The following is a 15000-nucleotide window of genomic DNA, read 5'->3' as shown; positions in this document are numbered from 1 at the left end:
CAACTGAAACGTTTACCAATAGATTTCTTGACCTAAAAAATATACATTTAGGTACCAAGATTGAGATTCTATGATAATTAAAATCACAGACATGATGGCATGCATCGTTTTATGTATCGCTGCAGAACAGTTGTCGAGGATGGGGGTACCTATGAAAATACGTAAAAATTACACACTGCACCCCAGTTTGAACACTGTTACTACTCAGATTTGCATAATAAACATGTCAAGGCTTCCAGAAAAATCAGTTTTGTTCTGCCCTAGGGGATGGGGTGCATAGGGACCGCTCTTGGTTGGTGGCCTATCTGTAATACGAACATCGAACAAGAGATACACTGATGGCAACCACTCGACCAGTACTCTAAATATTGATGCAATCATTTTACAACAACGACTTATTTATGCATGCATTTGATAGATTGCTGAATTTTATTCATATAATCAATTGTCATCCATCTTTTAAACTTACTTTCATGGTAACTCCGTTTGATGGGAAAGTCTAGACAAATTCGAAACGTAATTTTGTACATTATTAATGTGTGCGTATTATGGATTAAATATTAAACGAAAACAAAGACGGAAAAAATTTTGAACTTGAATGCTATAGAAATTTTTTATAATTATTAACGCATTACTAGACAAAAAGTCAACGGACTAAAAGACCCATCATCTCTCTCTCTCTCTCTCTCTCTCTCTCTCTCTCTCTCTCTCTCTCTCTCTCTCTCTCTCTCTCTCTCTCTCTCTCTCATATACGATTACAAACAAATGTTATGAATAATGACGAGCATAATCAAAATAGTCATTGATCAAGGCGAATTTTGAGACTTGGAATATTCAATAGTCCACATAAGTCTTATTAAAAATTTCTCAGAGGCTGCCTCGGGGTAACAATTATTAGAAATAAAATAAAGAGCCATATATATATATATATATATATATATATATATATATATATATATATATATATATATATATATATATATATATATTAAGTTGCTTTATGTCCAAAAGATATATATTTACCTAAAAGATCTCAATAATACATAATTCTGAAAATGTAATACTGCAAAAATCGGTACACGCAATAAAACTAATTTCACTAAAGGATAAAGAAACTAAATAAATACTAAAGGATAAATGAAGATTTTCAAAACTGCCTTCGTGAAAGCCAAATTTCTTTCTCTTACCCTTCGTAACAGGAACCTGGAAGAATGTTACGCAATGCAGATCCTAAAGAGATCCTTTTGACCATTAAAGAGGATGGAAAAAGATTCTTTTAATAGGCCTAATGAGGAAAACTTTTAGGACTAACACATTCACCCGGGATTTTGACCCTTCCCCTCTCTCTGACCCACTTGTCGGGCTGCAGAAGTTCACAAAATCAAATCATAAAAAAGTTAAAACTTTAATCTTTGTTAGGCTCCCCTTTTAGCAACTATGTGCAGATCAAACCATATAATAAAAGTTGTTAATCACAGAGGGTGGGTCAGATACTGGTATCATTAATAATTGTTCACATGCAACAACTCATATCAAAGTTCACAATTATGCTTCACTAAATATGTTTCATAATTACGCAACAAGAATTCTTCAGTTCAGGAGACATACTTCTCAAGTGCAAGCAGCAATACTGTATTTTATATATATATATATATATATATATATATATATATATATATATATATATATATATATATATATATATATATATATATAAAATACAGGTCAAGTATAATTCAAGTAGGCCTATTTGGGATTTCTGGAACAAAAACTACATAAGATCTATCAAACAATCCGCATGGTCAAACTGATTTAGGTCGTTTTAAAAGAAACAAGCTTCAGGCTTCCTCAAAGAATTGTTCATAAAATAGATCACATATCAACTCTCGTAGGCTTCCTTAATAACCAAAGATTAACCAAATCAAAATATCCCCATCCAATTGGGTTTGAATCACTAGATTCTACCTGTAAAGCGCTTTCTATAAACTGCACTGGTCTAAAACAATTACCTGAAAATGGAAATTTCAAGTTCAAGCAGACAAGTTGAATACACTAAACTTACGATACGAAACCTTGTGTTAAAGAATGCTCACTAAGTCAGGACATACTGTATTCCATTATAGAATACATATCTATAAAATACAAGACACACTAAAATCTAACAATACAACATCAAAAATATATCAATAAAAATAAATAAACAAACGATTACTAAGTCTAATCATAGTTTAAATACATTATACCATTATCGAATACACACCGTATTCTATCCCAGATTAAGTTAGGAATTCCGTTATAGAATTCATATAACATTCTATAGATCTTGTCTTGCAAACTTAGCTTAATCCATAAAAGCTGGGTAGACAGGAGATGAAAACTACAAAGTCTTCGGGACTTACGTTATACATTAATGTCCAAAATTTTTCGAGAAAGTTTTAATTAGAGCGATTACGTATACACTCGCGGCCTCAAAAAATAAATTACTACGGGTTCAACTAATGAAAAACAATTCACGAAGCCTTAAACAATCTTTCCTTTTAGATGCAAATACTCTAATTTAGATTAGAGTTAAAAAAAACAAAGTAGTTTCTTTCCAATTATGAAAATACCACACAATTTAAATAATTGTTTAAAATAAATCAAGAGACGACCCCTTAACCTATTGAACTAGTTTTCAAATTTAAAAAAATTATATATATATATATATATATATATATATATATATATATATATATATATATATATATATATATATATATATAATGCAGATTCATAATTTATGTAACCTGGAATTCCAGGTTATACATGCAGATTCCAGTATGTAGCATGTACATTCTGATCTGATATGGAACAGTGTTGTTGGTACTACCAAGGTCTATACAGTAGACCTTGGGTACTACAGCAAAAAATGTTCCATTTTAGCAATGGAGATGAACAAATCTCCACTCTGAATTAATTATCTGAATTCATGATTTCATAACAAGATGGTGAAGGCATTTTGCCTCACCTAGTAGATGTTTCATCCTGAATCATAATTTTTTTCTAATGTTAATACCCTGGAATTATCAAAAATAGAGTTCTCTCCAAATTAACGCATTCGGACAAACTTCTATAAGACCTTAAGCCATCCGACCTCAATTAAGAATATTAATAACACAGGAAAAGTCATTGATTCAAAGGATATAAGAAGTGTAAGTGTCTGCACAGAGAGAGAGAGAGAGAGAGAGAGAGAGAGAGAGAGAGAGAGAGAGAGAGAGAGAGTCGAGCTTCCTCCACTATTTCAAAATAGTTTTATATGGAAAAGCCAAACAGAGCGTAAAATCAAATTTAAAGTAATAGCCAAGGCAATCAACCTTTACATGCTTTCAGCAATCGAACAACAGCACTTGAAAGCGTACACACCCAAAACGGCAAAATATAAACTAGAAAAAAAAACGAGGGTAAAAATATCTGCTGTTCAGTGTTTAAAAGATACAATAGTATTAACAAGGAAGACTTATTAATTCAATAATAATATATATATATATATAAATATATATATATATATATATATATATATATATATATATATATATATATATATATATATATATATATATATACTCAGTAGATACAAAAAAAAAAAAAAAAAAAAAAAAAAAAAAAAAAAAAAAAAACAGGACTGGGAAGTAACAAAGGCAGGAACATGTAACAATTTAACTTTTGGATAAAACACTTTAGTTCGAAGTTTTACGAGAAAAAAAAAGCTGAAAGACGGATGAACTGAACGAGAGAAAAAAAAACCATCCATTTGCTACCATTTCCCAAACATAACAAGGACGACTCAAACTATGACTACCAAGGAAAATACGATATGATTTAAAATACAAGACCAACAGTTCTGAGAAAAAGAGTGAAATATTTACCGATCAAGAAAAAATATAAAATAAACTGAAACACCACCACTGAAGAAAAGTTACTCCACTGAAATCAAAATCCAATATTCAACACGGAGTAAAATTTCTTGCGAAAAAAAAAACAAATGCACAAGGAAATACAACTAGAATATTTCACAGCTAGAGGGAACGAATCTACAATGGACATGCTCTTTATTTTGACTGACACTTTTCGGATTCATCTCTCGCCTGCTCTCTAAATACTATTCTCAACTGGGAAGAACATACTATGTATTTTACTACATAACTACAATCCCTAGGAATTTTCCCCTTAGATTTATGTTCCAAGACTCTTCGTCATGGTTTTTCCTTTCACATGATTTTATGATTAGCTTACATCAGGGCAAAACGGTGCTCGTCCTATCAGTCACCACAAAAAAAAAAAAAAAAAAAAAAAAAAAAAAAAAAAAAAAAAAAAAAAAAAAAAAAAAAAGAGAGAGAGAGAGAGAGAGAGAGAGAGAGAGAGAGAGAGGGATCACTTTTACTTCTATCATTATTAGAAGTCAAGATGCAACCCTGATTGGGAAAGCAAAATGCTACAACCCTTGGGTCCAATAGTAAAAAGCAACCAATATCGAAAAAACGAAACAAAAGATAAACAAATAAAATATAAATAACAAAATGACAACAATGCCAAAATGAACACAAATACGGAGAGAGAACAGTAATGGGGGTTTAGAGAACGAAAATAAAAGAAAACATAAAGAAGAGGAAACCTGCTAGAAAACATAAGACATACTTTGCCCTTCTTTAAAAAAGGGTGAAGAACCAGATGGCAGATAATTGTGCTTGAGTGTACTTTAGTGCAGTGGTTCTCAAACTTTTCAGCCCGCGACCCCCCAAACGATATTGCTAGAGGCATGTGACCCTCGCCTTTCCCCGAAGTGCTTCTGACACACACACACACACACACACACACACACAGTACATGCCTATGCCCCGAATCATAAGAACATAATAACAACAAACATGATAAGATAAATGCAAAAAATATACGCATTATAGAGTTAACTAATTTATTACTTGTAGAAAAAATCACAATCTTTAAAGACAAAATAGGCAAAGCAATACAGTCTATTTAAATTTATAGAATTAATGTTAAATCCGTACAGGCACTCACATTTTGCTAACTGCTTCAAGAGAAAAAAATAAGTATGAAATTAGAATTATACCTTTGTTGAAGAAAGCTACTGCAGATAGCATAAATTATGTCAGTGTTTGTAAACTTTAGCACAATAAAGAAAAAATTACTGGTATCTTTATACCAAAATTTAGATATTCAGGCTGGGCTTAAAATGATTAACAAAATAATTATAGCGTTTGACTTGGGTGCTGATATTACAAATTTGCTGAAACCTAAAATCAGCTAATGATCTATAATTCTCATATGAGACAGTATACCCACACAAACATCCAGTAGACTCAAAGCTATTTCATACCCTTTTGGTTTCAAAATCAATATTTTGGAAAATTTTGGAAATTATGTCTGAGATAATATTTTTTTTTCTTTTTTTTTTGGCTTTAGAAAAACTGTATGAATTTCTTGTGAAATAATTACTTATTTAGTAACTGTTAAAATAAAAGTACAATATTCATGGAAGTTTAATAACAATGATCAATATTTAGGCCCAACTATGGGGCTCCACTAACAGTGATTAGTTAATTATATCCCTATTCCACAGTGAAAACAGTATTTACACAGGCCTAAGTTTATCATGAATAACTAACATCAATTAGTGAGATACATGGGCCTGCTTTTTTGAGCACAGTAACTCCATCCTGGGTTTGATACCAGAGATGGCAACTCGGAGATCATCCTCCACCCTGAGTCTTGATCGGTATTTGTTTTTTATATAAGTCAGTGCCGAAAAAGTCTTTTCACATAAATAGGTTGATCCAAAAGGAAGTAATACATCCATTGCTGCCATGGATAATCGTGGATATTCCCTTGCAATTGAAATCCAGAACTCATCCAGTGTGGTTGAGCCAAACGATGCCTGTAAAGTCCGATCACTGGAGAGCTCCAGCAGCTCATCCTCCATGTCGGATGATAAGTGATCCCCTGTAGCAGTGAATGGTTGCCGTATCCAGTCATATTGTTGTGGGGTTGTCTCTTTTGGGAAGTATTTCTTGAAGTGGTCCACAACACCTTGTAGGTGAGTCGTGATCATTACCTTCACGTTATCGACGCTTAATTCATTCTCCGCCATAAATTCTTCCACCTCAGGAAACATTTCAACACTGCCCCCATCAACTCGCACAGCCCATCGTTCCAGCTTCCTTGTAAATGCATCAATTTTGTCAGAAAGAATCAAGATGTTCGTGTTTGGGCCTTGTAGTGATAAATTCAGCAGATTAAGTCTTTCGAATATACAAGACAAATATGCTAGACTTGCTAACCAGTCAGGGTCAGTCAGATAGTCAGCAAGTTGGGACTCAGATTTGATCAGGAACAGGCGCACCTCATCTCGTAGTTCGTACAAGCGGCAGAGAACTTTGCCTCGGGACAGCCACCTGACTTCTGTGTGGAACAACAGTGCTTCATGCTCCGAGCCCATCTCATTGCAGAGTGTGGAGAACAGCCTGGCATTTATGGGACGTGTTTTGATGTAATTTACTATTTTAATCGCAGTTTGAAGAACACTGCTTAACTCTGGATTGAGTGCTTTGCTAGTAAGAGCTTCCCTGTGAATAATACAATGTGTAAAATTTATGTGAGGTGCCACTTGTAAAACTTTTGCTTTAAGTCCTTTCCTCTTACCCAACATTGCCCCAGCACCGTCTGTGCACACACCAACACACTGGTCCCAAGACAAGCCCTCCTTTTGTATTTTGGTGTCTAGCTTTGTGAAAATGTCACTACCTGTACAGGTCCCCTCTAGTACAGTGCAAAAAAGCATGTCTTCTTGAAGTTTTCCACCAAAACTGTATCTAATGAATGCAAGTAATTGTGCAGAATTTGATATGTCTGTCGACTCATCTAGCTGCAAAGCATACTTCTTTCCCTTAACCCTCTCAATCAGCTGACACTTAATGTCATTTGAAATGTCATTAATTCGTCGAGTAATGGTGTCGTTAGACAGCGGGACTGTTTCCAGCTCACGGGCCATCTTATTACCATGCATAATCCGACTCATAGTCACTGCACCAGGTTTCATGAGGGTTTCCCCAATGGTATGTGGCTGCTTGGACTGTGCAATTAGGTATGCTACCTCAAATGATGCCATCTGAGCTTTGGCAGAGGTGGTGGTTTTCTGAGCTAGCACTTGTTTTTGACCCTGCAACTCTCCCTCCTTTCGACGGAAAAATTCTATTGGTTTATCAGCATGAGAAGGATGCTTGCTTTGCAAATGCCTTTTCATTTTCACAGGCTTTAAGCTTTCATTTGCAAGTACTTCTGAGCACATAACACATTGGGGGTACTGCATCTTATCAATGGTAAAACTAGTGAATCCGAATTTTATAAATTCTGCTTGATATTTCCGAAGTTTGGGTTTGGATGATTGGTCATACTGGGAGGTCTTACCCTTACGTTTGTCTTGCCTTTTATCTATATTTGAAGTAGAACTGGTAGATGGTAGTTCGGAAGGAATCTCATCAGTTGTTTCTGAGACACTGTTGTCAGTATCTGATGTTCCTTCCTTGTTTGCAGTCCTACGAATTATCCATCGCTCCATGTTGCTTAATATGTATATAGCTTGCTATCAAAAATTGTCCCTAAACACACACGAGGCCGCTGTGACTGAGGAAAGACTCACCGTTGACTAACTCGACTCATGTGCCGTCTTGGACTGCTGATAGTAAATGCCATATTGATAATCAGATAGATAAAATATCAATTAATTGTTATTTAAATACCAGATAAATTTGAAAGTATGTATACTGACATTTAGTTTTAAGCATCACGTAATCTGAGACCCTGAGTATCAAGCAAAAGTCAAAATTTTACTGTAAATTGGTGATGCATTGTTATTAAGCATCTGGCAACTGGTCACGCTCATTCACTGTGCGCCAACGGAGCTCAGGACTGGAAAACGGACAGGTACTGAACGTGTACGAGTGTAAATTGACAGTGAGATGGGGAGGTGACATCTCGGTTTTGTACGATGTTTCTAGGAAATGTAGGTAAAATATTGGAACTATTGCAAGTACATTGTATAATAAAATGTAATGCGTGGAAAAAAATTATGAATAATAGTTTAACACTATCAGTGGCTAGATATATAAATATATTATATTTATTGTTTTTTTTTATTTGCTTATCAACTAATCAGTTACTGATTTCATCAGTTGATTTATTTATTCATTAACTAATCTATTTATCAATCAATCAGTTTATTTACTTATCCATTAATTTTTTACATTTTATATATTCATTTAATTACTTATTTTTTCATTCATTTTTGCTTGCATTTATCTATAAATGTGTTAATTCATTTATTTATCTATTTAACTATTCAGCTATTTACTTATTTTCCCTTTTGTATATCTTAAATTTATTCGTTTATTATTTCATAATTACTATTGTATTTCTTTATATGTTTAGTTTGTTTTATTTAAATATTATGTATTCATTTACCCATACATGAAAGTCCATCAGCTTTAATAATTTTGCTTCGTTTTTTATAGTTAATAGACTCGTTTGCTTAAAGGGGAAAAATAAAATGACAAAATATGAGTAAGTTACGGCAAAACTAGTATGCTATTAGCGAGGGAATATCCTACTCGTATGAGAATCACGCGGACTGACGGATATACACCCTTGCTCAGAACTGTCAAATATAGCAAAAAAAAGACGTTTATGTTTGATAAATCATACCTTCCAAAACTAATAATGCTAGCTTAAAATCAATGACACTACTGCATAGAAACTTAGTCCCAGCGCAGCAGTGGGGGAATCACTAGTGTGTAGTATTTAGTTTAGTTTTTGCAAAGGCCCATGGTGTTACTATTGTCCCACCCGGCTCTCTTTTCAGTGTTATTCTTAAAGATGCGTAACAATTCGTAACTAGTTACGGTAAATGACAAAATATAAGGTGTATATATGTATATATGTATATATATATATATATATATATATATATATATATATATATATATATATATATATATATATATATATATATATATATATTTGTTGTACTAAAATATAAACATTTGGTTTATTATTGATTTGAAATATTTTAGCAGAATTATTATGATTTAGCCTTAAAACTAAAGTTGACCATAATACTATTTTTTGCTTACTTATATTTATATTTTCTTAACATCATCTCGCGACCCCCCCAAAAGCATTTGGCGACCCCCAGTTTGAGAACCACTGCTTTAGTGTACCCTCAAGCAAGAGAACGCAAGTCGAGTATGCATTCATAGACGCTTCTTCTTTTCTTCGTTGGTTCTTATGACCTTTAAGGTTGAAAAGAACAATGACGAGAAATCGAAATGACCTGAGCCCTAATCACGTTAAGGATAATACTGTACAAATACTAATCAAACAGTATATAAAGAGTAGAATGGGGCTGTATCCTAATCATGTCTTTTTTTAAGTATTTTAAATAATCTTTGATCTTTTACATTCAAAGTGCCCTACGGCTTTTTGTTCCCTGCAAATGAAAAGCCAGTCATTATATCCATTAGCACTTTGGGAGATTTTAGTGGGACGCCGCGGTACAAAACCAATGTCACTATCCAAGACTAGAGAACAATGGTTTAATTTCGAAGAGTCCTTTTTTTTTTGTCCTAAAAATATCCTGTTACCTCTCGTGCCTTCACCAACAAAGTACTGATTTTAAAGTAAAACACGGTTATGGTGTAGAACGAATGAATGAATGATTTTATGTTGATATTTTCCAATACATTTAACTGGAAATTTGGAATTCAACCCTTCCTTATAGAACTATATGAGAAATCAATGTACCAAGAACTTAAAACAAGCAATTGATTGGTTAGCATTCCCGTAGAAAGCAATAAACCTAAAGAAAAACACAAAAGATGAATTTCATTCCTAGTCCAATGAATACCAGAAGCTATTTTCATCATTAAAATTCCACCTGTTCTGTGTACTTTATCAATATTTGAAACCATGTCGTCGGATGAGCACACAAGTGTCCGAGGAAATGAGAATTCAAAGTTATCGCAATCTTGTAAATGAGTATACTAAATTTCATAGTGTGGCCTAAAGACAAAGTGAAGTGATCGATTGTGGTAACCTATTGGAAACAACCCTGTCTAGCAATCTGCTGGACTGGTGTTCGAGAGCCGCTCAAGCTCGATAGTTCCTAGTAGTGTCTGCAATCTCACCATCCTTGTGAGCTAAAGATGGGGGTTGGGGTTGGGGGAAGTCTATAGGAGTAGCAAATTTCGTCAGGTGACAGATAAAGACGGTTTCAACTATAAAAAAAGGAAATTTGGATGACTTGATGTACAAATTCAACAAAAACTACCTGATCTAAAAGGTAATAATTACAAGACAGCTTCCATGAAATTATCATTTGACTCTCAAGCTTAGTCTATCTGAAGTCCAGAAACTTCATTCTACAACCTGGTCTATTTGGTTTCCAATATATTAGACTCTACAAGTTGTTATTGGAAGTTCAGAATCCTGATTCCACAACCTGGTCTATTTGGTATCCAATATATCACTCTACAAGTTGTGTTATTGGAAGCCCAGAATCCTGATTCCACAACCTGGTCTATTTGGTTTCCAATATATTAGACTCTACAAGTTGTGTTATTGGAAGCCCAGAATCCTGATTCCACAACCTGGTCTATTTGGTATCCAATATAGCAGACTCTACAACTTGTGTTATTAGAAATCCAGAATCCTGATTCCACAACCTGGTCTGTTTGGTATCCAATATAGCAGACTCTACAAGTTGTGTTATTGGAAGCCCAGAATCCTGATTCCACAACCTGGTCTGTTTGGTATCCAATATAGCAGACTCTACAAGTTGTGTTATTGGAAGCCCAGAATCCTGATTCCACAACCTGGTCTATTTGGTATCCAATATAGCAGACTCTACAAGTTGTGTTATTGGAAGTCCAGAATCCTGATTCCACAACCTGGTCTATTTGGTATCCAATATAGCAGACTCTACAAGTTGTGTTATTGGAAGTCCAGAATCCTGATTCCACAACCTGGCCTATTTGGTATCCAATATAGCAGACTCTACAAGTTGTGTTATTGGAAGTCCAGAATCCTGATTCCACAACCTGGCCTATTTGGTATCCAATATAGCAGACTCTACAAGTTGTGTTATTAGAAGTCAGAATCCTGATTCCACAACCTGGTCTATTTGGTATCCAATATAGCAGACTCTACAAGTTGTGTTATTAGAAATCCAGAATCCTGATTCCACAACCTGGCCTATTTGGTATCCAATATAGCAGACTCTACAAGTTGTGTTATTAGAAGTCAGAATCCTGATTCCACAACCTGGTCTATTTGGTATCCAATATAGCAGACTCTACAAGTTGTGTTATTAGAAATCCAGAATCCTGATTCCACAACCTGGCCTATTTGGTATCCAATATAGCAGACTCTACAAGTTGTGTTATTGGAAGTCAGAATCCTGATTCCACAACCTGGCCTATTTGGTATCCAATATAGCAGACTCTACAAGTTGTGTTATTGGAAGTCAGAATCCTGATTCCACAACCTGGCCTATTTGGTATCCAATATAGCAGACTCTACAAGTTGTGTTATTGGAAGTCAGAATCCTGATTCCACAACCTGGTCTATTTGGTATCCAATATAGCAGACTCTACAAGTTGTGTTATTAGAAATCCAGAATCCTGATTCCACAACCTGGTCTATTTGGTATCCAATATAGCAGACTCTACAAGTTGTGTTATTGGAAATCCAGAATCCTGATTCCACAACCTGGTCTATTTGGTATCCAATATAGCAGACTCTACAAGTTGTGTTATTAGAAGTCAGAATCCTGATTCCACAACCTGGTCTATTTGGAATCCAATATAGCAGACTCTACAAGTTGTGTTATTGGAAGTCAGAATCCTGATTCCACAACCTGGTCTATTTGGAATCCAATATAGCAGACTCTACAAGTTGTGTTATTAGAAATCCAGAATCCTGATTCCACAACCTGGTCTATTTGGTATCCAATATAGCAGACTCTACAAGTTGTGTTATTGGAAGTCAGAATCCTGATTCCACAACCTGGTCTATTTGGTATCCAATATAGCAGACTCTACAAGATGTGTTATTAGAAGCCCAGAATCCTGATTCCACAATCTGGTCTACTTGTTGTCCAATATATCAGAATTCACAAGTTGAATTCACAAGTTGAGTTACTTGAAGCGCAGGAAACTGATACCACAATCTCACCCTAACGATGTCCCTAAAAACTGATTCCACAAGTAGGGCCATTTGTTGCCTAAGAAACTGATCCCACAACTTAGCGTCTTAAATATAAACTGATTCCAAAATAAAAACCCTGAAAAGACTACCTGGTCCTTTTGGTGTCCAATAAAATAAAAATCCTCGAATTGATTCCACAAACTATTCTCCATAGCGTTACACGAAACACCTCAGAAGCTAACCCGCATGGACTGGATTTCAATATTAAAAAGAAGGAAAAAAATGAAGTATAATTGCATATAGAAAATCTGTTAATCTACTAACTCCTAATAGATTAAAAAAACAATCGTCAAATATATGAAAAATGTATACATCAATTAAACAATTTAAATGTAAAATATAGAAATTAATGTTATTCTCAATTAAATGTTCTATATACAGTGTTTTCCTCACTAAATATTGAACAAACACTTTTAAATTATGGAAGACCTACAGTTTATTCATCAATTAAAGCAGTAAACAAAATCATCTATATATAGAACTAGCGTTCATGCATTGTTATCTTTGAACAATTCAATACAGGTTTGCCTAGTTCAGAAAAAAAAAATATAGCATGCATGCGCAAAAAGTCTTTAATCACTTTAAACAATAAAGTAATTTTTTCCAGAATATGACAGGATAGAGTTCCTGCTTTAAAAAAAAAAAAAAAAAAAAAAAAAGAGAGAGAGCAAACTCAACCAGAAACCTAAACCAGAATATCAGAATAAATTTCCTAAGCTCACTCTCCATTCTGTGAACAATGGAAATCGCGGTGGCAGACACCGCAACAACACCCATCAAGCATTTCTCCAGTGATGCTCTCAGATGACTTCAGTTCGGATAAACAAAGCCAGGAACTTGACGACCACATACACACGAGCAGACACAATGCGCCTTGACTGAAGAGCACGTTTTCGTTTAACTTGCCCCACCCATCACTCCCTATGCTCCCAGGCATGAGACACCTCTCCCTCTCTCTTTCCCTCTCTCGGCATCCTCGCGCACCACACCCAAAAACCGGCGGGCAGAAGGGGTGCCGTAGTTAAGGATGAAGAAACAGGAGTAACAGAGAAGGTAGATTAAAAGTGGAACAACGCATGCCGATGAAAAAGATGTTAAGGGTATAATATACATAAAAATACTCCAATTGCGATACTGTTGTAACAATATACCTGATTCTATAAACAAACGGCTCAATCTAAAAACTATACATAAATATTAAAGTAAGACTGCAATGTGCGCACATAATTGCTAATATGCTTATGCAAATTCTAAGCATACCCATCACATATCTATCGATCTATCTATCTATATATTCATAAAGACCCTAGGGGAAATTTTTCTAAAACGCTTCTTTTGATACCAGAAATCGAACTTGTGTCTAAGAGTGGACACAAAACTAGTATTAGAGTAATTTGGGACTCGACCTTTTATTAAAGTAAGAGGCTTACGTTTTAGTGACAAAACCACAGTATATATATATATATATATATATATATATATATATATATATATATATATATATATATATATATATATATATATATATATATATATATATTTGCGTAAAAATCACAGGAAAACGTGATGCTCAGATGCAGAAGAACCACAGGGAAAATGAAAATACGAAATATACGATTAAGTCCAGACTAGTTTCGTAATACTTCTTCAGAGGACTGAAGAAGTATCACGAAACTAGTCAGGACTTAATCGTATATTTCGTATTTTCATTTTCCCTGTGGTTCTTCTGCATATATATATATATATATATATATATATATATATATATATATATATATATATATATATATATATATATTCCATAGCTAGTGTACTGCAAGACATGTTCTTCCACTCCTGTTTATGGTCTTTCTATGACAGTCTATACCCACATATTTTCCTTCCCCTGCTTCGTTTGCAATCTCTATCTATAGCAGCCCATTACGTTATTCTAAATGCCCTCTATTATCTGTCACTCTCATTATAGGCCCTGCCCATGTCCATTTCTTTTTCTTACATGTTAGAATATCCCCTAGTTTTCTCACGTATCCATGTTGCTTTTTTCATTTTTTCTTAAGTGTTAATCACATCATTATTCTTTCCATTGCACTTTGACTTGTAACTAGCTTATGTTCTGAGGCTCTAAGTTTCTGAGGCCTAAGTTAATACTAGTAGGACCATCTGATTGAATAATTTTCATTTTAGAGAAAGCGGCAATTTATTTTTCATAATCTCATTTCTTTTATCAAAAGCTCTCTTTATCCCATGCTTATCCCTTTTAATTTCAGTCTCATGCCTTACGGTCTGTCCTAAGTACATATATTCATTAACAATCTCTAAAGATTTGTCCATAACCGTTATTTGTTTTCTCTCTGCATTTTCACAGCATATGATCTTAATTTTACTCATAATCCTTTTCAGTCCTACATTTCTGCATTATTCAAATCTTTCATCTTCTGCAGTTCCTCCCATGATTAATTAATTTGAACTGTCATCTGCAAATGTCAAGTTGGTAAGGGGTACTTCCTGTATATATATATTCAAATGTTTTAACATAAGATTAATATATTCCTTGTCTTTGAAGAACTTTCATTACTGCTGCAATTTTGACAAAATCAAAACCTTTCTCATTGTCTATAAATGTTGTAAATACTGGTTTTTCATACTCTTATTTTTTCCATTAGTTGATTAATTACCTGGGTATGG

The 15000-nt window shown here is 34.1% G+C and overlaps 2 protein-coding genes across 2 annotated transcripts in view; both read right to left on the bottom strand.

Moving 5' to 3' along the window:
• LOC137633141 (polycomb group protein Pc-like) overlaps positions 1-15000 on the bottom strand; it is a 1013348-nt gene that overhangs the window by 754274 nt on the left and 244074 nt on the right. The window lies entirely within an intron of this gene.
• LOC137633140 (uncharacterized) overlaps positions 10647-15000 on the bottom strand; it is a 7937-nt gene continuing 3583 nt past the window's right edge. The window contains exons 2-5 of the mRNA XM_068365299.1: positions 11966-12145; positions 11668-11922; positions 11371-11550; positions 10647-11252 (exon numbers count right to left, since the gene is read on the bottom strand). Coding sequence (XP_068221400.1) covers positions 10647-11252; positions 11371-11550; positions 11668-11922; positions 11966-12145 — 1221 coding nt within the window. The remainder of the gene's footprint in view (positions 11253-11370; positions 11551-11667; positions 11923-11965; positions 12146-15000) is intronic.

Source organism: Palaemon carinicauda, chromosome 42 (assembly GCF_036898095.1).
Source record: "Palaemon carinicauda isolate YSFRI2023 chromosome 42, ASM3689809v2, whole genome shotgun sequence".
NCBI lineage: Eukaryota > Metazoa > Arthropoda > Malacostraca > Decapoda > Palaemonidae > Palaemon > Palaemon carinicauda.
This window is presented reverse-complemented; position numbering and strand designations above follow the sequence as displayed.